We start from the raw sequence: 23,462 nt of genomic DNA on the forward strand, positions 1-23,462 counted from the left end.
AGTATAATAACCAGTCATTCAGAAACGTCATGTTCGTGCCTTAATTGTCGAACTTCTTCGGGCCGTCATCTTGTTCCGACTCCGGTTCAAACTGATACGGTTGAGTCCTCCTCAGAGATCCCGCTGCCATTTTTTCCTATACCCTCAACTGTTGTCAAGGATACACTCCACAAGCGGTGTGGTCATAACGCTGTTATGAACGCCCGCAGAACAGAGGGGCGGATGGCGTGCTGAAAACAGAGCTGTTTTTGACCAGGTAAAATTAGTGTTTTCTTACAATACTAACGAAAAATTGTAATTAAAGTATATTAAAAACTTTTCATTTAGACCCTAAAGAATCAAATTAATTTGTATGAAAATGGCATTATATGACCCCTTTAAATTTGAAATACCAGCGAGTGTTTACTTATTTTAATATAAGTCATATGACTTAGTCAAATGAACGCATGCTTTTATTTGTGAATGTTTCTCTACCCAAAAATTTCAGTCCTAATTTATATAGTGCTTTTCACAATAAATAAAAATAAACTGAGAATGAAAAATACGAACATTGCAGTACAACTATAGTATAAAGAAAAACTTCATTTCCCATAGTGCACTAGGTGTCTTCATCATCAAACGGTGACGTTACCCCTCGCAACGGTAATCAAGCGCCTGTTTTTTTAGTCGACAAAACACTGAGGCATCAGTACAGGACAATTATCTAAACTCGCTTCTTTGGTGCAACGTTAGATTATTTTTAAAAACACAACTTGTGATAATGCCTAAAATAAAGTAAGTTGCCTGTTGGGCTATTTACACACATTATTTTTCTCCTCGCTTAAGTTTACTAGCTTAGCAGCTACTAGCTAACGTTACCCAAATTATGAAGAATGGAGCTATGCATAACTTATGCTACTATTCAGATGATTTTTTCTCGTAGTTTGGACACATTATGGGATGTTGCTGCAGCGGAAGTACGCAGCAGGGAGAACAGGACTGATGAAGAGGATGCTGAAGAGGACGCACACTTCCTCACACAGAGGACAGTCTTCTTCATGGGCAGTAAAGCAGGGGTATGCCTACAATATAACGTTATCTCTAACGTTACTGTTTATGGTCTTGAGAGTGCAACGTTATATGCTTATGGAAAACAGGTTAAACAGGCTTTTTTTTTTTTTAAATGGAAGAGTTTATTGAAGCTTTAGACAAAAATTGTAATAAAAATCTAAACAAAAGTTGTGTCATATTTTATGCTTTTATGGCTCGTATACAGTTGTATGATATAGTGAGGAATATGTAACTCACACTCAAGGATGAAAAAACAAATCAGTTTTAACCAGAACCTCAAACTAACCAAAAATATGTAACTTGCAGTTATTTAAATGGATATATTATTTTTATGGATACATTTCTGAAAGCTTGTAATGTAAATCAATCAGAATTTTATAACAGTATAACAGACTACTTACATGAAATGCATCAATATCAGTTGTCACTCTATATCACTTTATATAATGTCTTACCAAGATGATGCTTGGTTTTATGATCAAACCTCTGCAGTATTCATTGTGCTCTGTAGTTTTGTAGAGCAATGCAATACAATGATTAAATAAACATTGCATCATATTTAATACTTACATTTAACATGATTAAAATAAATGTGTATGGATAATCAAGTAAACCTAAGTTGCTTCAGTCCACTAAATGTTTATATATATATATATATATATATATATACACTCACCTAAAGGATTATTAGGAACACCTGTTCAATTTCTTATTAATGCAATTATCCAATCAATCAATCAATCAATCACATGGCAGTTGCTTCAATGGATTTTGGGGTGTGGTCCTGGTCAAGACAATCTCCTGAACTCCAAACTGAATGTCAGAATGGGAAAGAAAGGTGATTTAAGCAATTTTGAGCGTGGCATGGTTGTTGGTGCCAGACCGGCTGGTCTGAGTATTTCATAATCTGCTCAGTTACTGGGATTTTCACGTACAACCATTTCTAGGGTTTACAAAGAACGGTGTGAAAAGGGAAAAACATCCAGTATGCGGCAGTCCTGTGGGCGAAAATGCCTTGTTGATGCTAGAGGTCAGAGGAGAATGGGCCGACTGATTCAAGCTGATAGAAGAGCAACTTTGACTGAAATAACCACACGTTACAAACCGAGTTATGTAGCAAAGCATTTGTGAAGCCACAACACGCACAACCTTGAGGCGGATGGGCTACAACAGCAGAAGACCCCACCGGGTACCACTCATCTCCACTACAAATAGGAAAAAGAGGCTACAATTTGCAAGAGCTCGCCAAAATTGGACAGTTGAAGACTGGAAAAATGTTGCCTGGTCTGATGAGTCTCAATTTCTCTTGAGACATTCAGATGGTAGAGTCAGAATTTGGCGTAAACAGAATGAGAACATGGATCCATCATGCCTTGTTACCACTGTGCAGGCTGGTGGTAGTGGTGTAATGGTGTGGGGGATGTTTTCTTGGCACACTTTAGGCCCCTTAGTGCCAATTGGGCATTGTTTAAATGCTACAGCCTACCTGAGCATTGTTTCTGACCATGTCCATCCCTTTATGGCCACCATGTACCCATCCTCCGATGGCTACTTCCAGCAGGATAATGCACCATGTCACAAAGCTTGAATCATTTCAGATTGGTTTCTTGAACATGACAATGAGTTCACTGTACTAAAATGGCCCGCACAGTCACCAGATCTCAACCCAATAGAGCATCTTTGGGATGTGATGGAACGGGAGCTTCGTGCCCTGGATGTGCATCCCACAAATCTCCAGCAACTGCAAGATGCTATCCTATCAATATGGGCCAACATTTCTAAAGAATGCTTTCAGCACCTTGTTGAATCAATGCCACGCAGAATTAAGGCAATTCTGAAGGCGAAAGGGGGTCAAACACCGTATTAGTATGGTGTTCCTAATAATCCTTTAGGTGAGTGTATATATATATATATATATTTTTTTTTTTGGTCATGTTGATAATTTAAGGATAAAATATTTTAAAATATTTTAGCCTCTATTGTCAGACAACAACAACACACAAATATAAAATATTTGACCTTATATTTCAGGGCAAAACAACAATATTACTACGGTTTCTTGACAGGTAAGTGCGGGGTGTCTTGTACATTTGAAGTTTTTAAGAGTCTTCATGTCACCTCAGATTTGTGTTTTTCTCTTTAAACCAGAGATGAGGCAGCTAAACCTACTCTTGCACTTGAGTACACTTTTGGTAGACGCGCAAGAGGGCATAATACGGTATTGGCTACAGTGCTGTCTTCAGTTCTTAGTAGGACTTGATTTTCCATTTTTAATTTATATAAAAGCATCTTTAGCTAGATAAATGTCTATTTTCTCCTTCTCTGCAGCCTAAAGACATCGCTCATCTGTGGGAATTGGGAGGGGGAATCTCCTTATCGGACCTTGTTCAGATCCCCATCACGGCTGACAATGTTAGGTTAGACTCACAGACACTGTACATTCATTCAAGATGGTAATCTGAGAGAGCATTTTAAGTTCCAGTATGTTCCTGGATTTTAAATAAATTTAAAATGTGGTTGCAAACATGACGTACAATTATTTTTTCAGTTCTTTATCTGTAGTACTTGTTCTGGATCTGTCTAAACCTAATGCTCTGTGGGAGACCATGGAAAGGCTGCTTGGATCAGCTCGAAGTCAGGTGGAAAAAGTGTGTGCCGTACTCCAGAAGACAGGAGAATCCAGATCAAGCAAACAACGAGTCCCACGAATCCTCCACAAGGACTATCCGGTAGAGAGGATGACACTGTTGCTCTAAATTGAGTGTGTGCATTTATGTTGTAGTGTAGATTACATGAAACAGTCTCTCTTCCACAGGACCGAGAGCTCATCAGCCCTTTTCCTGTTCCACTTCTCATAATTGGCTGCAAGTTTGACATCTTTCAGGTAAAACTTCACTGCATTAGAATGTTCAGATTCAGAATAGAATACTTGGTTTCTGCATAGTATACACTGAATACTGCTAACTGTTTTTAGAGGCCATATTATGCCCTTTTACAAAGTCTACTAGAATAGGTTTCCATGTTTGAATGTTCAAAAAACATTATTTTTCACATATTTTTCATTGTTCCAGCACCTCCTTCCCAGTCTGTCAGGAACAGTCAGTCTGTTTAGTTCCGGTTTCTATGAAGCCCCTCTTTGCGAAAAGCGCAGTGTGCTCTAATTGGTTGACTGGACCAGTGAGTAGTTATTGGTCGACCACTTCGAGAGTGTTTCAGAAATGTCCTGCCCCTCACCATAACCGCGAGTTTCAGCTTCTCGGGTGTAAACGAGAAGCTGAAAATTGTGTGTTGTTGGACATGGCAACAACACACTACTAATGCAACTCAACCAGGCCTCACTTGTTTTTTTATTTTTTTGTATTGTAGGGACATGAACGTTACATGAAACTAGACACCAGCAGCACACCAGCTCCATGACACTCAAAACTGTCCTGTTAGCTGTAACTATAGCTAACATTGCAACAACAGCATCTCTTGGTTCTGTGAAACATAGCAAAACCAGTTACTCACGTATGGAGCAGAGACAACGCAAACTCTGCATCCGTTTTCAGGCCTTCCTCTTAGGTGTCTCCAGCGCTAGAAAGCTTATTAATGCGGATCCTAAAGTTCTTGCCTGATCATAACCCTTCTTTTTCCAGTGATATTCCTCTGAGCTTTTCTCCATTGTAATTTCTCTCTCAGCCATCTCTCTTTCTACAGTCTTTCTTCAAATGCCGTCTTGCTCACTCTCTCTCCTCCTCTATCATAAGTGGACTCTTGGTCCAATCCACTTTCAACAGTGTTTCTCAGAAATTGCTTACTGCACCTTTAACACTTCAAAGCTGGACTTTTGAACTAATTTTTATTAAATATTGAGAAATTCATCAGTCTCATTCATGCTGAACTCCTTCTAGGACTTTGATTCAGAGAAGAGGAAGGTGATTTGTAAGACCCTACGCTTCTTAGCCCACTTCTATGGAGCGTCATTAATCGTAAGACTGAACTCTTATTAAAGTATTTCAGAAATTATCAGTTTGATGTAGTTTGAGGATGTTAATGCAATGTAACTTTCAGAAATTTGCAGCTTTAGAAAAAAAGATCTGTGAACTGACATTACCCTTGTGTGGCAAAACCCAGCTTTAACTTAGTCAACTGTTCAGCTTTTCTGTTTGTCTATGAGTGTATCTGAGTGCTCTCTGTCTCTCCATAGTTCACCAGCAGTAAGTCAGAAGCCACAATGTCTAAAAGCAGGAGTTTTGTTAATCAGCTGGCATTTGGGACTGAAAGACCGTATGAAGCTTTCATTATTCTTGAGCACTTTAAATTTGACACATTCTTCATTCATGAAGTTCAGTTGTTTTTTATAAAAAAGAAATGTTCTTCCAATCTCTTAGAAAGTCAATCTCTACAGACCCCAGCAAACCACTGGCTGTTCCAGCAGGATTAGACTCCTTCAGTCAGATTGGTAAGATGTGCATTTTACTGTTGTTTTGGTTGAAGTCAAACAAGCTTTTATGCATCTTAAATCAGCATATTCAATATACACTTCCGTTCATAAGTTTGGGGTCAGCAATATTTTTCAATGTTTTTGAAAAGTCTCTTATGCCCACTTGCATTTATTTGATCAAAATAATAATAATAAAGTAATATTGTGAAATATTTTTACAATTTAATATAACATTATAATGTTTTAAAATGTATTTAAAGCTGATATTTCTTATTATTATCATCATCAATGTTGCTGCTTTTGTCGATACATATGAAGGATTCTTTGATTGATAGATTGTTATTTTCAAAATTTCATTTTGAAATAGAATTTTTATAAATGTTTCCATTGACACATTTAATCAATTTAACATGTCCTTGCTGAATAAAAGATTAGTTTCTTTAAAAAAAAACTGATCCCAAACTTTTGAACTCTATGTATATTTCAACTAAAATTATATTAAGCAATATTTTTTTAATTGTTGAATATATAATTTATTAATGTATACATGTTGTACGCAGTTTTTATAACATATTAAATTGGTGAAAATTTTTAAAGATTAAATCTTAAAGTCAATTGTATCCCTTAAAGTCATCTTTGATCACTAAAATGACATATTTAAACGTTTTTTCCTTGAAAAAATAATTCTTCATGCCTTAAAATAGCTTGAATGTAACTCTACACCCTTGCCTCATTTAGTATACGCGCTTCTATGAATATGTAAATTAGCCCCGCCTCCACTTACTCACTTTCAATATGCAGTTTTACTTATGAATTTAAATAAATTGTATCTTAAAACCTAGCTAAGTTCTCATTTGCATTGATTTATTCATCCTCTAGGTCCCCCTGTTTCCTCTGAGATTGATATTGGGAGCCTACATGCCAAAAACCCCTTAGACCTTTGGAAGAAGGTTTTTGAAAAGGTTTTCCCACCTGAGGTACTTTTTGATATTGTAAACACACGCAAACGCGCACACACACTAATATCAAATATCTGTCTGACCCCGATCATTTTTGTTTATCAGAACACCAAAGAACGCAAAGAGCTGAAAGATCCTGCCAAAGACCCCCAGTACAGTGAGACCCTAATAGACTCCATCAGAGCCCAGAAAGACCAGGTGCAAGACATATGTTTACTGCCACTGTAAGATCACCACAGCAGATATTTGTCTTCTAGTAACCTCTAGTCCTGTATGTTTGTAATCCCTCCTGTAATATACTGTACTGTTCCATCAACTGATCCTCCAGACTGATACATGCCCTGCTTTACTTTAGAGTGCTGTATATGACTGAAAGTTACCCTGCACCTCACACCCGCTGCCCTTCAGTAGCCTCTCACCTGCTCTGATTTAGACTGTTATTGCTGACTAACAAGTGATTGCAATATAAGCCAATTGCAATTAGCCAATTTAAGTGACACTTATTTCAAACCCTAAACTTATAGAGTAAAACATGTTTTTATGAACTACAACAAATTTATATATATATATATATATATATATATATATATATATATATATATATATATATATATACATATATATATATATACATACCTTTTTTGAATTTTCAGCAATTTTATGTGCTTTTGTGTAAAAAAAATCAAAATAATAATATATATATATAATTTTTACAAGATCACAACATTTCTAGAAATGTTTAGTACTTTAACTTAAATTAAAATGAGAAATTTTGCCTTGGTAACTAACTGAAATATATTGTATATTATATATATATATATATATATATATATATACTTTTTTTTTTTCAGTTAGTTGCCAAGGCAAAATTTTTCATTTTAAGTTTTTCATCTAATATTTATTTCAGATTTATTTATATAATGAAAAGAGTTCATTTTATTTGTTAACTTTTTAACAACACTGATCTAGATGTAATGCACTTCAGTTAAAGCCCAATTTTAATTGGTTCAATCTGACAGATGAAATATCAGTAAGAGTAAGTAAGAGACCACGTTGCACAGCAATAAGCATCTTTTTTCTTGTCTCTTTTCTCAGGAGCTGGAGCAGTACAAGAGAGAACAAGCAAAGTCCTGGAAAAGTTTGGCTCTGGATCCATAGATTTCCTTCAAAAAACCCTCTAAAGACCAGCAGGTTCAGCATTAACTTACTGCAGTGTACCGCATGGACTTCAATTAATGTTTCCATTATTTACAGTAAAAGATATATGACACCATTTTTATACTGTATATATATGTATATGTGTGTGTTCACATTTCCATTCTTTTCATTTTCCCTAAACACCACTCTGCTTAAGAATTAAACAAAAATGTTTATTTAATATGCTGTTCCCCCCTTTATTGAGAATATGCAAAATTATGTAAAAAGAAAAAAGTGCCATAACAATTAAATGAATTGAAAGAAACAAAAATAAATAAACCATACATTAAAAACAACAAAAAGTTGAAAAAACAACAACAACAACAACAAAAAAACACTGATATTATACACAATGTGTAAACCACACTGGGAAAATCTATGTACCAAGCACCTTTTCTGCCGTTCCACCCTCTCATACAGCGGCAGACTGTCACACAGGTTGTTTTCTGTCAGAGGGGCATCCCACTGTAAAGGCATCATGTAGTGAGTACAGTGAGAATTAGTGGTGTCATAATCCTTTTTGTGCTCTGAATCATTCCATTTTACACTACTCCTTTGATGTGCAAAATGAAACCGTAGCACAATGAATCAAGTCTTTTCATCCTTATAAACAAAAAAAGTAAGCTGAGATAACTGGGCACTTAGTGACATTATACATGTATAAAACACAAAAAAAGCCCACTAGATGTATTCTGTCTGGTACCTATCTGCCCTATTGTCTAGGTCTACAGTTACACTATATGCCAGAAAAACTCTTCCTACAGGGCTCCTAAAGAAAGGCCAGTTACGTGGTTCAGGTTTACTCCAACATCCTCCTAAAAATACAGACAAGCAGCAGAAGGAAAGAAACGGGTAAACAGTAAACGCACACAGAGACATGGAACATTATCGTGAAAAGAAGGCTAGTAAGTATCATAGATGTCCGTCTATGCAGAATGTTAGTACACACGTGCTTACAGTCATAAGGCTGATTCAGCGATCAACGTTGCTGATCGAAGGAGCAAAACGGAGAAAAACGATTTAGCCAGGGCGCAGTTTACCAGTCCATTAGTGCATGCCATGCATTCGTCTGCAAGTTCCCTCTTTATGTTTTTCTGATCGAAAACTGCAAAATTATGCAAATAATTTCAATGGATATTTCAGCCTCCAATGATACAAATTCTTTGCATTAACCCCCCCCCCCCCCCCGGGAACATTATTATTAAGCTAATTTAGAATAGCTTGAATGCACAAAATCCATAAAACATTTTCCAAAAATTACAATTATCTAAATAGACAAATTTGAAATAGAAATTGCTGAGTTTGCACATAGTTTGCTGTATTCAGTTTGGTAAACTGGGTTGTTGCACTGTGCAGAACACACAAAGGTGAGCTCAGAGGAGAGCAGACAGGCACTGGAGTTGCTTTAGTCCGTTCACGAGGGATACGTCTGGCAGTTCAAAGGGCTTGGATGGCCACTAGCTTCCTGTCACATGCAGCTGTGTGTGTTTTGGTGAGGTTTTGCTTAGCCAGTCAGTCCAGATACACAGGTGTGATCCTAAAGGTTACACTACAGGGTAAAACGACAAACACACCTCATACAGAATCCTGTAGTAATAATTACATTATACATACACAAAAAGATCCATTCAGGAACAAGCTACAGTATGTAGTTAGTCCAGTTTACTAAAAGATTATTGGCTAGCGATGGCACTCTCCTCTCCTGTGGGGTGTGTGCGGTTTAAGTTGAGTCCCATACTGGGTTTCTCCTGGCTGGGGTTGGTTATGGTTGTTTTTGGTGGTGGTTGGGGGGCTCCGTTACTGGGCAGGGGTCCCCACATGCTCTGAGAGCCAGGGCTGGTTCTGGGTTTGGGGGTGGTAGGACTGGTCAGGCCGAGGCTGGTCAGAGCGTCAAGGGTTCCATCAGGGTCCACCATGACATTTATAACTGCAGGGATAGAGAAATACATCAGAAAGTGTGAATGTTTGTGTACTTTGTTAATCATGAGTTGGCCGATGTAATAGTAAGAAGTTATTTAAATATATCTAAAATGAAAAAATAATTAGATGATTAAAGCAAGGTAAATTTAGTTCCATTGTACAGCTCTTGCACGTAGTGTAGACATGCAAGAAGAAGTTAAGTGTAAGTTTTACCTTGAAGCTGATTTTCTACCCTCTTCAGCTCTGTTAGTATAGATGAAATGTCCTAAATGGCACAAAGAATAATTAGAAAAAGCACGGATCAACATCAATTACTGTAAGACATTCACTATTAATGAACTTACCTTGTTTGTAGTTTTGGGAAGCGGAACTTCATTGTCCAAACAGAGTTTACTCTCAATATCATCCCACTTCCTGTCCTTGTCTTTGAACAATATCCTTTAAAATAGTGAATAAGAAACAACATTAAAAATGTATTTTAAATGTTACAAGAGATAAACACAAACACACACATAGTTTGATCATGAAACTTTATAAGGCACAGGCTAATAAAACTTTACAAGCAATCTCACTTTACAGGCAATCACATCATTGTGGCACAAGCTGATTGGCCTCTGCTGATGAGATAGCTTTTTCAACTTTTAAATAGTCATAACAAGTCTAAATAGACATTAGCAGTGCCATATTCAATAACATGCTGAAACTAATTAGAATTGCCATGATATTTCAAGAAAAAAAAAAGAATACTTAATTTAGTATGGCAGGTTTAATGTAGGATTGCTAAGTTTGGTTTCTGTAACATTTTCAGCAATGACCCTTTATGTAATTTGGTTTGATGAGCAACACTGTACACATTTCATTCCATGACTGACCTGATTTTTCCGGCAGTTTTATCTACAGACTGTCGGATTTTGGAAGACAGTTGGGAAACCGACGTCAGCAATAAACTGTCTAGCACCGCCTACAAAACAACAAGCAGGACCTTGTCAATCAATAAGTTACCAAACAAACAACATCCAGTCAATAAAACAGAGGTAATTAATCTTAATAACATATCGGTTTTCATATCACCACTCAGTACACACCAGGTTACACTGAACAAGATGTTCTCAAGTGGAGAGCCTCAAACACACACTTAAAAATAAACAACACATCCAAAAGTGTGCTGAATCTTTCATCAAACATATTCAAAATTTGGTAGTTTTTAAGTTAAGAGGTTAATTCATACCGGTCTCACCTCATCCCGGTTCCAGGTACGTCTGCGCATGGCCGCCTGAGGGTCCAGGCTGTCTGGGGCCCGGGGACGAAGCTCCACTGGTTTGCCATTGATCTCTGAGGCTTTGGTGTGAACTACAGGGGGAATCTTCCTGAAGTTTAGACTTTCGTCAAAAACTCTCTCTACCAGCTGAAGACAAGGTGAAATAACGACAAACTTATTAAGAACGAACACCTTGGCAAACGAATAAACTTCTTGAAACTGGAAGTTAGTGAAAGGCAGTGAGCTGTACCTCCTCCCTGGTGTCGATGGCGGAGCCCGGTGTGGTGGCGGCTGTGCTGACGGTGGTGCTGGGTGCCGTGCCGGAGGAACTGACCGAGTCGATTTCGCCTGCCACGTCATGGATCTCCCGCGCCAGGATAGCCAGGTCCTTGGCGAGGTCCTGACTGATCCTGCGCACACAGGGAAATAACCTGTAAACATTCAGATGGGTGTCTAGAAACAAGGGGTGCACAAATACAGACACATCATGCAAATGACACGTACAAACTCACATTAGGTAGTCCCTACTTAATTCATGCATACGCAATCCCATTCCAAATGAATGTACTGTATGAATGACATGCATCACATGCAACATTTATACAAAGATAATTATTATTAACATGACATACTACCGTTCAAAAGTTTGGGGTCGTTATAATTTTTGTATAATATATAATAAGAAATTTATATTTTTATTGAGCAAGGATGCATTAAATTGATCAAAGGCGACAGTAAAGACATGTATCATGTTAATATTAATAACTGCTGTTCTAAACATAAATGCTGACAATTATAATTTCATAAAACTTTCTATCATCCATTCACTGTTTTCAACATTAATAATAAATGTTTGTTGAAGCAGAAAATCAGCACGTTAGAGTGATTTCTGAAGGATCATGTGACACTGAAGACTGGAGTAATGATGCTGAAAATCAGCTTTGTTATTACAGGGATAAATTACATTTATTTAATATATTATATATAAGTTAAATTACAATTTTAAATTGTAATAATATTTCACAATTTGACTTTTCTTACTGTATTTTCGCTTAAATAAATGCAGCCTTGATGAGAATGAGAGATATTAATTTTTTATTTATAAAACAAAAAAATCATACCGACCCGAAACTTTTGAATGGTAGTGTATATAATATAACATGCTTAACACATCAAGGATAGCTCAATACGTCTGACTCACACACTTGTTGTGTATACGTTTTGATAATTCTTATGGTATTCTAATGTTGGAAGAGGTTTTAGAATAACCATAAGGTGGCAGTATTGCTACATGAACAAATCACAAATTTGGCTGATGAGGCATTCAGTATATGGATTGTTAAAGATGCAATGTTTCATTTTTGTTAAACAAAAATGTAAAATTCACACAGTATCTCTTTCCTCATTAATAACACATAGAAACTCATTTTACACATAAAACAGTATGTTTAATAAAAACCCCAGTCATATTAGTAGCCTAATAAAAGCTGTTTAACATTAAGTGGGACATATGATCAGCTGAATTATACTACTTGCTTTAATGTGCTAACTCAAATTAACCATGGCTGACAGCAAACAGTGCATTTGTACAAGGGCATTGGCCATTGAAAACTTTTGAAGTTTAAGAGAGAGAGAGAGAGAGAGAGAGAGAGAGAGAGAGAGAGAGAGAGAGAGAGAGAGAGAGAGAGAGAGAGAGAGAGAGAGAGAGAGAGAGAGAGAGAGAGAGAGAGAGAGAGAGAGAGAGAGAGAGAGAGAGAGAGAGAGAGAGAGAGAGCATGTGATCAGGTTATATTAGCATGTGCCCTGCAGCAGTGGTTTTGAAGACAGTCTCTCTTGTTGCAGTTCCAGCTGTGACTAATGCTATATGAGGATATCTCCTGAGATAACAGATTATGTGCCCGCATGTAACACAACAGTGACTGCCCACTTTTTCAGCGGCCTTGGTTCTCAGTGTATATTTGCCCATTCTTTTTCCAAACGGATTTTAAAAGATTCATCAGTAAATATATTTTAAACCTTGAACCAAACAAACCAGTTCCGAAGTAAAAAAGTGAAAGTCAGACCCAGCCATTGCTGCTTTCTTACACGAGCACCCTATTGAACCGAGGAAATTAATAATTAAAAATATAAATGGAAATAGGTTTTTATATACATAATAATAATAATTATTATAATGTTGTGTAGTTTATAATAGAGGCAATTTTACTCAGTGAGAGATTTATTCATGAGGAAATAATTATCTCATAATATTATTGGAGGCTTACACACATTGCATACAGTTAGTATGAACTGTGCATTAATTTGAATGGTGACAGCATTATACGGGTGGCTTGATGCAGGACATGACATGTAGATAACTTAAAAAAGAATTATGCAACGTAAAAAATGCTGTCTGCTGTGCCATTAGAAATATGTTATTTACCCTTAAGAAGCTTTATCTGCTTCACATGTCAAATTAAATGAATTGCTCATTACAATAGGCTACTCTTGCCATTGAAAGAAGTGTAAAGCCTGTACAAATACTAGAAATCGTGTAAAATAGAAATAAGTGGGAATCGTGTAAAAAACTTTTATACATTTAATTTATCTATTCGGATTTTTGTCATTTTATGTCGTTTCCTTTTTTAATTATATGATGTAATTACATTGCTGTCTTGACTCAAGCCAAGAGAAGGTTTGAAGAAATCGTGATCAATTATGATCAATTATCACAATTAGAAGATCTGGCAACTGTCAAATTATCTCAGATGTATTAAGCGACGTATGAAGAACGGACACCTGGACCCAGTGCTTAATTTGTAAACGAGTAATTGCCGCTGTTACAAGGCGCTGTGACCGACACTGACCATACAACTTCAGTTTTCCCAGAACATACAATGACATCACTAGACGGTGATGGCACGCACAACTATAAGAGCACGACCCTGACTACATATAACTACATTGAGACCAAATATTATTTAGTTGATCAGTGATATTCTCTCTCACCTCTGACATCGATTTCTGATTCTGACTGATCGAACTCCTGTTGCTCATGTCTCCCGCTATCCTGATTCACGAGTTCACACTGACAAATAAGTCAGATAGAATAAATGGTATGCGTATTTGGCTTGCTGTCCGAGGAGAGGACTCCGGGCTTGGTACTTGGCCCGAACCCAGAGTACTCCCCCCGTATTCCTGACTGTGAAAGAACAAGCCAAGAGTGAGGAGTCGGGGTGGTGGAGGGATGCTGAAAACTGTCCAGGAATGTAGGTTAGTCGACTGAGTGTATATATAGGCTTCCTCTCATGCCGATAGGATTGACGTGGTAATTGATTAGATTGATTATTTGAACGTGCTCCTCCCGAACTTGGTGTAATGAAACATCATTTAGTATTAGCAGTTCAATCTTCGAGGTCTCTTTTGATCAGAAACATCATCTGAATATGGAAAATGGCGATATTAGCTTATTTTTCCTGAGAATTGGATAGAGAATCACAGTATCACCATGTAAATGCACTTGTTAATGCCAGATCGTTTTAAAAAATATGCAGAACAGGATCTGGCTCAAATTAAGCACTGTCTGGACGACCCTACTCTAGCGCCACAGATTGGAGAAAGAATTACATAAAGATGACTACATCACATTATTTTTCTGTCAAGTAACCGTGGGACATTTAAGAAAAGACAAAAAGTTAGTTTGTTTGTATGTATGACAAGGACAGAGAGTTGATAAGTACCTGGCGATCTCCTCGCTGTGAGCCGTCCAGTCTCGTATGTACTCCTCCTGTTCTTTCATCCTGTTCTTGAGGAGGAGACCCCCGGGGCTGGTCGTGACCGGAGCGGGAACACCCAGCTTGCTGGTGCGAAGGGTGGTTCCCGGCCGCAGGCGAACGTGTTTGGGAGAGTTCCGGTTGGAGCCAAACTCATCCTCAGAGGTAGAGGCATATTCAGGAGGCAGCCGTCTCCACCGGTTATTGGCTGAAAGGAGAGAGGTATGACTAAAATGTTTGGAGAAATACAATTAACAGTGAGCAATAAAGTTCTATATGAATTGGGGGTTGGTTAGAGGTGTGCACATTTCAAAGAGGTCTCAAAAACATTTAAGAGCAGTTAATGTATCAGTATTTTTGTCAGAATTACAAACACAGTGTCCAAACGTCTTGCATCACTATTGCATGATGCAATGATCTTCTTCCCCATTGGCTCAAGGTTTATTAACTTGGCAACTAAATCATTCTGTTATAATTAGATTCAATTATCATTGTACAACGATCTTGTTGTTGTTTCAATGCAAAGTTTGTATTTGTACTTTATTATACACGATAATGATTCCCATTAAAACCTTGTTTCAAATGGGGATGGAGCAAAGATAGTAGTATTTAACAAAATGATGTATAAAGAGTTTAAAACAAACCACCAAGCACAAAAGAGGCTTAATATTGCAGTTACCCCAGCAAATATCAAACTTGTTAAAAGCGAACAGAAAAGCTCTTCTGATCAACTATCTCTAAAATATGACACTAGCAAGTGATGAAAAAGACATTTGAGTTGATTTTTTTAGTGGTTAAAGATCTGGACTGGTATTGCAAGTGTCCTTCATGAACTCGCTTGCATCTGCGATGAATGTTTTCTTTGCGCCTGTGAAGCCGTTTGCTGTCATGTTGTTTTACTTTGTGCCACCAGGGGGAATGTGTTTAACATCCGCTGACCCTCATTTCTTATTGCTCAGTGCTTGCATCAGCATAAGAGACAACTTTCCTCTGATTTTTGACTGTGTGGCAGTAAAGGACAAATATCAAAGACATAATTTAAATATTAACATAATTCATTAATTTCTCAAAGCACTGAATCTACATATGTACTCTAAAGAACTTTAATAAATGTATCTCTCTATCAATGTTTATTTAAAGGGAAAGCAAATGAGCTGAGCTCCTTTTCATCACTGCTGAGTTTGATAAAAAAGCATAAATAAATAAAAATTAGATGACACATTGACTAGAATGGCATTTAAAAGCATACTGAGATTCAGTTTCTACTGTTTTCATTGTATGAAAACCCAACACACACACACACACACACACAAACACACAGCCCAGAGATGGTACAGTACCCATGGGCTCCTCCTCTGCGAGAACACTTTCAGGCTCAAGTTGAGTTTCTGTATAAAATGGGATCTTTATAAATATCACAAGCATGCAGAGACAGACAATTACAGGCATACATTACTAATGATACCGATTCAATCCACATAAAACATCACAAAACTGCACTGCTGAATTCTGCTGAATGCTAAACATCTCATTTTAAGCAACTGCAGTTTTTAATAGGCTGTAGAACTTTCACCATACAACCGTCATTTTAATGATTTTATGCATGAAATGGAAATTCACCCTATCTATTTACAAAATGAATGTTATTGATCTTATCTCCGGCCCTTTCTTACAATATACCTCAAACTCGCATTCAGATCTGCATCCAACCAATTCTGCTTCTTTAAATGCTGGAGCTACTTTTTAGATTGATTCTCATTGGCTCTCAATGTTTTTATTGTTCATCTGTGTCAGTTGTGATGTAGAATTTGCTATCCTCTTAAAGTCCACCGATAGTCAATAATTGTATTCCTTAAAACTCATATTTGATATTTGAATTACATATTTAAGTGTTTTTCATGATTTCAAAATTCTTCATGCCTTAAAATAGCTTGAATGTAACTCTACACCTTTGCCTCATTTAGGATATGCAGTTCTATGAATATACAAAATTAGCCCCACCTCCACTCACACTAGAAAATACTCAACAATGGTGCCAACTTATGAATTTGGACACGGTTTGACTTAAACTATATTAAAAACACCACATGGATTTTTACCACAGGGGGGCTTTAAATTTTGAAATATTATTAAAACTTTACACTTATAGTTATCATTATGGTTATAGTCTTTGGTGTTAAGTTTGCTATTACTGTTTTTTTAGGAACTATTTTTAAATTGACAAAATAAAATCACGCAGCATACTATTAACATGCTAATTAAAGCCCTGCTGCTAAAAACAAACAAATATATAAAAAAAAAAATCTAGATCTCTAAACTAGTCAACCTCACTAACTGAGTAGTCAGTTGTCGGACTTCCTTCCCTACTGCATACTCAATACTTATCTGAAATGAAAAGAAGATATGGCATCCAAACAAATTACCTTACTTCCACTGGCTTCTGTTAGCAGGAACAACTAACAATTAGCAAAGGTTTTTGTAGCATTTCCAATCATGCAGAGCTACTGTACATGAGTCATACTACTATAACGTTCCTTCTCACCTGATGGGGTGCTGTTGAAGGGTGCTGTCTTCGGCTTGGGGTCCGTTAACTTGGAGACACTATTAGCCCTCATGCGTGCAGTTAGCTTGCTGTCCGCTGCTTGTTGATTTGTGTTTCTTAGCCCCAGACGAAGCGCCGTCTCTGCCGACACACGTGATGTTGCGGTCCGACCGACCGTGGCCTCGGAATCGCTCCGTGCTGAGAACGAGCCGAGTCTGGTGCGTCGAGGCTGCGCTAGCATGTCAATGCGTGACTGCGCCTTTCTTCCCGATGGTGGTTTAGAAGTGGAACTAGTGGTGGACACCTCAGATGCCACTGAAACCCTGTCTGCATCCGCCAGGTCTGTGTCCGACGTTTCTCCAAGCCGAGCCCTGCGCAACAGAGATGCCCGCGTGGGACGGGGCTGCGGAAGACCAGCCTGTTTCACAAGGGCCGCGGTGCTAGTTTGCACAGTCTTGCTGGGCTTTGCGGACCTTGCGGATTTGCTGGCATCAAGCTTGGACTGCAGGAGGTCATCGGTGGAGGTGAAGTAACCTTTGGTGAGTGAGCGGCTGGAATACATCTCCTGGTCCGAGGAAAGGATGTCTGAGATGGCTAGCGAGGACGTCTGGTCGTCATCCGTGAGATCTTGGGATGGTTGCCGGCCACGGGAGGCTGTCTGTACTGAACGGCGAGCATCTAAGCGGCTTTCTGTGGTCTTGGTCTTGGTCTTCCTCTCCAGGCGCTCTCTCGCACTGGTCGTGGTTTTTGATGTGGCGCTCGCATTGCTCTTCTCTCTATAAAGGGTGCTGAGGGATCGTCGCTTCTGAACCGCCTTGCGATCGGCCTCGGCTGCCGCCTGGCTTACCGTGCTGGCCGTGTCGATGTCAGACTCTGGGGATAAAGGGCAGGCTGCGGGTTCCAACTTCTTCTCATCCCGGAGTTTAGCCTCAAGGAATGCCATGACAGCTTCAGTGTCTTTGAGAAGAGTTGCCGTGTCCATACTGCCCACCGAGTCGCTTCGCTCCCTCCCGCCGTTCTGTCGGTTGATGTGAGGAATCAGTTCTATGGGGACGTTACCGCTGGGCTTCTCAATGGTAAAACTACCCTGCCTCACCAGCGCTTTCCCAGACCTCTCGCTGTCACTTCCTTTACTCTTGTCCTCAGAACGCCTCCTGCGACTCTCCTCTGGCGTTCTCTCTCCACTTCCCAGTGGGCGCGCAGAAGACTGTTTTCCAGCCTTCCCGTCCTGCTGGATGCTCTTGGATTGGCTAGACTCAATGTTCTTGTTGTCCGGAGTTTTGAGGCACTCGCCATCACCTTTATGGTCACTGTGGCTTTCTTTTTCCTGGGGTTCTGTGTCCTGCTTCTCACCAATCTCAGAACGCTTGATCTTCTCCTCAGTTGGAAGCTGTGGAAGAGTCCTTCTTTTGCGCTCAGCTTGGCTGGAAGTGGTGGAACCGGTGCTCTTGATAGAGATGCCAGCCTCAAAAGCATCACCATCTGAAGTGGGAAAAAGAAAATACATATTATAGCACTTAAAACATATCCACTACTGTTCAAAAGTTAAGGGTCTGTAAGATTCTTTTTATTAACACAGTAAAGATATGTTTAAAGAAATTTTACAAAATATTTAATCTAAATAAAATCCTGTTATTTAAGTTTTTATCAATTTATCAATAAATACTGAAAAAAATGTATCATGGTTTCCCAAAAAATATTAAGCAGTACAGCTGTTTTTAACACTGCTAACAAGAATGCTTTTGAGCAAATCAGCATATTAGAATGATTTCTAAATGATCATGTGACACTTCAGACTGGAGTAATGGCTCCTTAAAATTCAGGAATAAATTACATTTTTTATAATTACAAAAGAAAAAACAAAACAGTTATTTTTAAATTGTAATAATAATTCACAATATTACTGTTTTTACTGTTTTATTGATCAAATAAATGAAACCTTGGTGAACATGAGACTTCTTTCAAAAACTTAATGACCCTAAACTTTTGAACAGTAGTGAACAAAACATACATTATAGAACATGTAAGGGATAATCCACGGCTAGGTGTGCATTACACAAATTTAATGATTGATAACATATACGTTATTGGGCGATATTATAGATTTTTTAAATTTAGCAGTATTTTGATATTGTATATATACAATTCAGTAAATTACCTCGTTCTTGATGGACAAAAGGTGGTGGTTCGGCTCCAGAGCCCTCTGGGTCTGTTCGTGTTTGATTAGCAGCTAAACTGGCCCACTGTGAAACCCAGCGAGGGCTGCCGACTGCAACTGAATCCTCCACAAGTCTCTACAAATGAAGTAAAGATGTTTCTCTAATCATTATGAATCACTTGATTCACCCACCCCCTGCAAAGGATGCCTGTGGTACAGTCCTGGATAGAGCTGATGACATGGGTTGTGTGTGGAATCACATTACATTTATAATTTCCAATTCCAAACAATCTACACTAATTTGATTATGCTAGTCTGAGTAAGCACCAATATAAATAGTTATACAACAATAATCAGAAAACTCGAGTCTCTGCTCATATTAGAGTGAATACTGGTTGTAAACATGGCGTGGATCCACAACAAGGATTCAAAAAAGAACTCTTTTGTAGCCTTACTTTTGTGTGTGTGTGCACGCAAGTTTGTGTGTGTGAATGTTGCCTTAAGGCAGCAGACTACTACTTCTCATTCCTGAACTAGGTCAGTGAGCAAGTGGCCAGTTTTCTGCCTAACAAGGAAGTGGTCAGTGGAGGGAGTGACTAACAAAGAACAGTGTCAGTATTCCTGAAAGCCAGTCCAAGTAACATCAAACCGTATCATTCAAACTAGAATGTGAAATCCAGTTTCAACTGGAGTAGTCGTAGTCCAAAACAAACATTGACATCAGAAAAAAACCTGGTTTCTGTTACATGTTCTGTTTGATGTTTGACATCAGCACAAACATTATGCTCTAAATTAAGAAAACCTATCCTTGTTACCTGTCAATTGTCTGTAAATTACATAAACGCATAATGAGATAATGAAGGATCAAATACAAGGTACTTTGTCATACAGAATAGCTCATGCTTTAATCTAAAAGATTCTCCAAATGACAACTTGACTTAGGATGCTGACATATGTTCACTTCAGCCTTTACCTCAGACACAGTGGAACTGAGTTTCTTGCCTTCCTTCACTTTTCCACCTGCTTCCCGTTGCTCAGGACAACCAGGATCCTGAGAGTTCTCCACCCCAAACACCTACACATGACAAACACAAAAACACATGTAGGAGAATCAGCGAACTGTTAAACCATGGCAGCACCTATATGACGAAAAGATGACAAATAAACACAGCTGCACAGACTCCATAGCAACAGAGCCAGAAACAACATCTCAGGAAGGAACGAACAGGAAGTATGTCTGTTCAAAAGAGATACCTTTACCACACAGGATGTGAACACAGTAAGTAATCTTACGTCATCTTTATTGACGGTCACTCTAATTAATATCTAACTAATATCTGTCTAACCATCCGACTATTTACTTGGATGATACATTGAATGTTCACCATATGTTTTAAATTATTCTAATGACACTATAAAATTAAGCAATATTAGAAGGGATTTATTCTGCTTTTAATTTGGTTGAATCTTCATTTCAACATTTTAAAGTTTCCTAAAGACTTACACTACCAAATTTTGGGGTCAGTAAGGTTTTTTTTTTTATTCAGCAAGGCCATTCAATTGATCAAAAGTCACATTAAAGACATTTATAATGTTACAAAATATTTCTATTTCAAATGAATGCTGTTCTTTTGAACTTCCTACGGATCAAAGAATCCTGAAAATAAAAATGTATCGCACAAAAATATTAAGCAGCACAACTGTTGTCAACATTATCATCTTCAGCATCAAACTGGCATATTAGAATGATTTCTGAAGAATCATGTTTTACTGTATTTTTGATCAAATAAAGGAGCATTGGTGAGCATATGAGACTTCTTTCAAAAAATGCACAGAATCTTAACGACCACAAACCTTTGAACGGTAATGTATGTAATGACGAGATGTATATTGAAAATAATCAGGAGGCTTAAAGATTGAATTGATTTTTTATGCACCCATGACTTATAGCTGAAAACCACAAACTATGCAATATTCTTATGTTATCCATGTTATTTTATAATTAAATACATGAACATTCATAAACAATCCCTAAGTAATAGCACCCAGACATGCATTAAAAGGCAAAGCCTGAAGTTAAAGTGAATAATGGACGAGTTGATTGGTTGGCCACATGAGAGCCATTATAAAGCCATTAAACAGAGCTTCACAGCAAGATGCACTCAAACTGCTTGATGTTCAGAGACAGATTTCCAGGACAAACACAACCTTCACAATGCACTCAGAAAAGCACGTTGGAAATCATTACAGCTCTAATAATGTTGAATATCAATTGATTTCCGATATTTCTGACCTTTAACCCTGAGTATTAAACTTCTGCATTCAATATAGCAATCCATTTTTTGTAATTTCCTCCATTTCTCACAAAGGGAAGTGACTGTAGTCAACATGAGTCTTGTGAATAATGATGAGGTTTAATGACAGGGAAACTCCACCATTCTGTAGAAGGATAAATCCTGAAGGGTTTAACAGATGAAAACACATCAATATGATTATGTGTCAGACAATCTTTAGGGTTAGAGTTGTCATACCTTATCGATCATTCGCCTTGCCTCCTCTTCCTCAGGGTTGCTTTTATCCAGTTCAATGGTGTACGTGCCCTTGTCACTCAGTTCGTCGTCTTGTTTCTGAGCTTCATCTGTGGGACTGGGTTGACCAATAGCAGCAGGGTTCTGCGCCACCTTGGGCTCCTCCGATCTCTGCTTGAGCAGGAGTCGAGCAGCCGTGGGGGCGACGGCCGCCAGGGTCGATGACATGGCCTTGCTGGCGTCCGCTGCTGTGGCGACGAGCTTAGGACGTGAGGGCGGTGTAGGGCAAAGCCCCTCCCCTGCCACTCCTCCGAGCAGCGGTGCGGCCTGCGAAAACGAGTAGGAGCGCCTTTTGCGAGGGTTATCCTCGTCGTAGAACTCAATCATGAAGGCTGTGCGGCTCACAGAAGACGACCCCTCCGTTCTGACCCGACCAACTCCTGCAGCTCTCAGACGCTCCTCCAGTGCGGCGTGACGTTTGCTGCCAAAGCGCAATCCCAGGCCGTTCTCGGAATCGCTCTGCGTCCCATCCTCGTGTTTACTGCCTGTAATAGAAGATTGTTTTGAGGGGTTACGGCAAATCCGGACACAGAACAGGGCAGTGCTTTCAACCAAGCGCACAACTTCAGACTTAAACCTAACCAGAGCTAACACAAACCCCCCCATACGCTGCACCCTGAGGCTGTGATGGCGTTTAAGCTGGACTGCAAGTCTCTGGACGCTAACTAAGCCCTAAGCTAATCTCAGCCAGAGCACCAGGAAGAAAGGGAGAGGAAATAAAAGGTGGAGGAGGGGGTCGTCTATTCTTCAGCTTCGTCGGCTGAGGAAGCAGCATGCAGTCAGAAGTGACATCCTCTGCTCTGAGAGACTGGGAGAAACAACTGCACCACTCCGACAGTGGCCTTTCACGCACAAAGCGCGAAACAAAGCAGCTCTTCTGTGTTGCACAGCATGTTCTTTGAACGAGGAGAGCTGGCCCCACCAGCCCTCTATGAGTCAGACTGCATTTACTCCAACTAGTCCGATAACACCAAAACAAACATGTGTATTAAATTATACAAACACAGGAATTCACCTGTATTATTGTTTCACTGCCTCTAGTCCAAGCTCTGTACACTACCGTTCAAAAGTTTGGGGTCAGTAAGATTTCTTTTTTTTAAATAAATTGTTACTTTTATTTACTATTTAGCAAAGACACATTATATAGATAAAGGTGACAGTAAAACATTATATAATGTTACAAAATAAATGCTGTTCTTTTGAACTTTTTTTCATCAAAAAATCCTGAAAAATTGTGTCATGGAAGCAGCAAAACTAATTTTTTAACATAGCTATTAATTAGAGATGTTTATTGAGCATCAAATCGACATATTAGAATGACTTCTGAAGGATCATGTGGAAATTCTGCTTTGATCACAGGAATACATTAGATTTTAAAATATATTCAAATAGAAAACAGTTATTTTAAATTGAAATATTTCACAATATTACTGTTATATTGTTCAAATAAATGGAGCCTTGGTGAACAGGAGACATCTTTAAAAACAAATCTTACATACTAAAAACGGACAACAAAATCAAACAGTAGAGTATCTACTTAATCAACTGACATCCAACTTTATTATTAACAAACTATTATGAAGATGAAAACAAAACAAAACAACATAAAACC

At 38.4% G+C, this 23,462-nt stretch overlaps 2 protein-coding genes across 22 annotated transcripts in view; one reads left to right on the forward strand and one right to left on the reverse strand.

The window, feature by feature from the left end:
* The first annotated feature begins 613 nt into the window (after window positions 1-613).
* dync2li1 (dynein, cytoplasmic 2, light intermediate chain 1) lies at window positions 614-8,804 on the forward strand. 2 transcript variants are annotated; one of them, XM_077237316.1, is made up of 13 exons: window positions 614-774; window positions 923-1,055; window positions 3,082-3,116; window positions 3,199-3,268; window positions 3,379-3,467; window positions 3,599-3,779; window positions 3,866-3,934; window positions 4,944-5,021; window positions 5,240-5,319; window positions 5,424-5,494; window positions 6,356-6,453; window positions 6,541-6,633; window positions 7,531-8,804. In XM_077237316.1, exons 1-13 carry the CDS (start codon window positions 761-763, stop codon window positions 7,591-7,593), a joined length of 1,074 nt encoding a protein of 357 aa, XP_077093431.1. In that variant the 5' UTR covers window positions 614-760; the 3' UTR covers window positions 7,594-8,804. The 2 variants fall into 2 exon arrangements, with proteins under 2 accessions (XP_077093431.1, XP_077093432.1); XM_077237317.1 differs by lacking the exon at window positions 3,082-3,116 and having other exon boundaries at window positions 625-774.
* The window catches only part of cep170aa (centrosomal protein 170Aa), a 49,534-nt gene continuing 33,876 nt past the window's right edge, over window positions 7,805-23,462 (reverse strand). For 3 of the 20 annotated variants that reach the window (XM_077237287.1, XM_077237286.1, XM_077237299.1), the window contains 12 exons: window positions 21,794-22,335; window positions 20,236-20,337; window positions 19,263-19,398; window positions 17,105-18,586; window positions 15,903-15,950; window positions 14,530-14,770; window positions 11,061-11,220; window positions 10,781-10,957; window positions 10,425-10,513; window positions 9,897-9,990; window positions 9,766-9,817; window positions 7,805-9,559 (listed from right to left, as the gene is read on the reverse strand). In XM_077237287.1, the coding sequence (XP_077093402.1) occupies window positions 9,306-9,559; window positions 9,766-9,817; window positions 9,897-9,990; window positions 10,425-10,513; window positions 10,781-10,957; window positions 11,061-11,220; window positions 14,530-14,770; window positions 15,903-15,950; window positions 17,105-18,586; window positions 19,263-19,398; window positions 20,236-20,337; window positions 21,794-22,335 (3,377 nt within the window). In that variant the 3' untranslated portion in view covers window positions 7,805-9,305. Of the gene's footprint in view, window positions 9,560-9,765; window positions 9,818-9,896; window positions 9,991-10,424; window positions 10,514-10,780; window positions 10,958-11,060; window positions 11,242-14,529; window positions 14,771-15,902; window positions 15,951-17,104; window positions 18,587-19,262; window positions 19,399-20,235; window positions 20,338-21,793; window positions 22,336-23,462 lie in introns of all 20 variants that reach the window. The other 17 variants (XM_077237285.1, XM_077237284.1, XM_077237298.1 and 14 more) reach the window with 7 other exon arrangements.

This window comes from Siphateles boraxobius, unplaced genomic scaffold (genome assembly GCF_051911475.1).
Source record: "Siphateles boraxobius isolate OS27281-9 unplaced genomic scaffold, OSU_SipBor_1 20, whole genome shotgun sequence".
In the NCBI taxonomy this organism is placed as follows: Eukaryota; Metazoa; Chordata; class Actinopteri; order Cypriniformes; family Leuciscidae; genus Siphateles; species Siphateles boraxobius.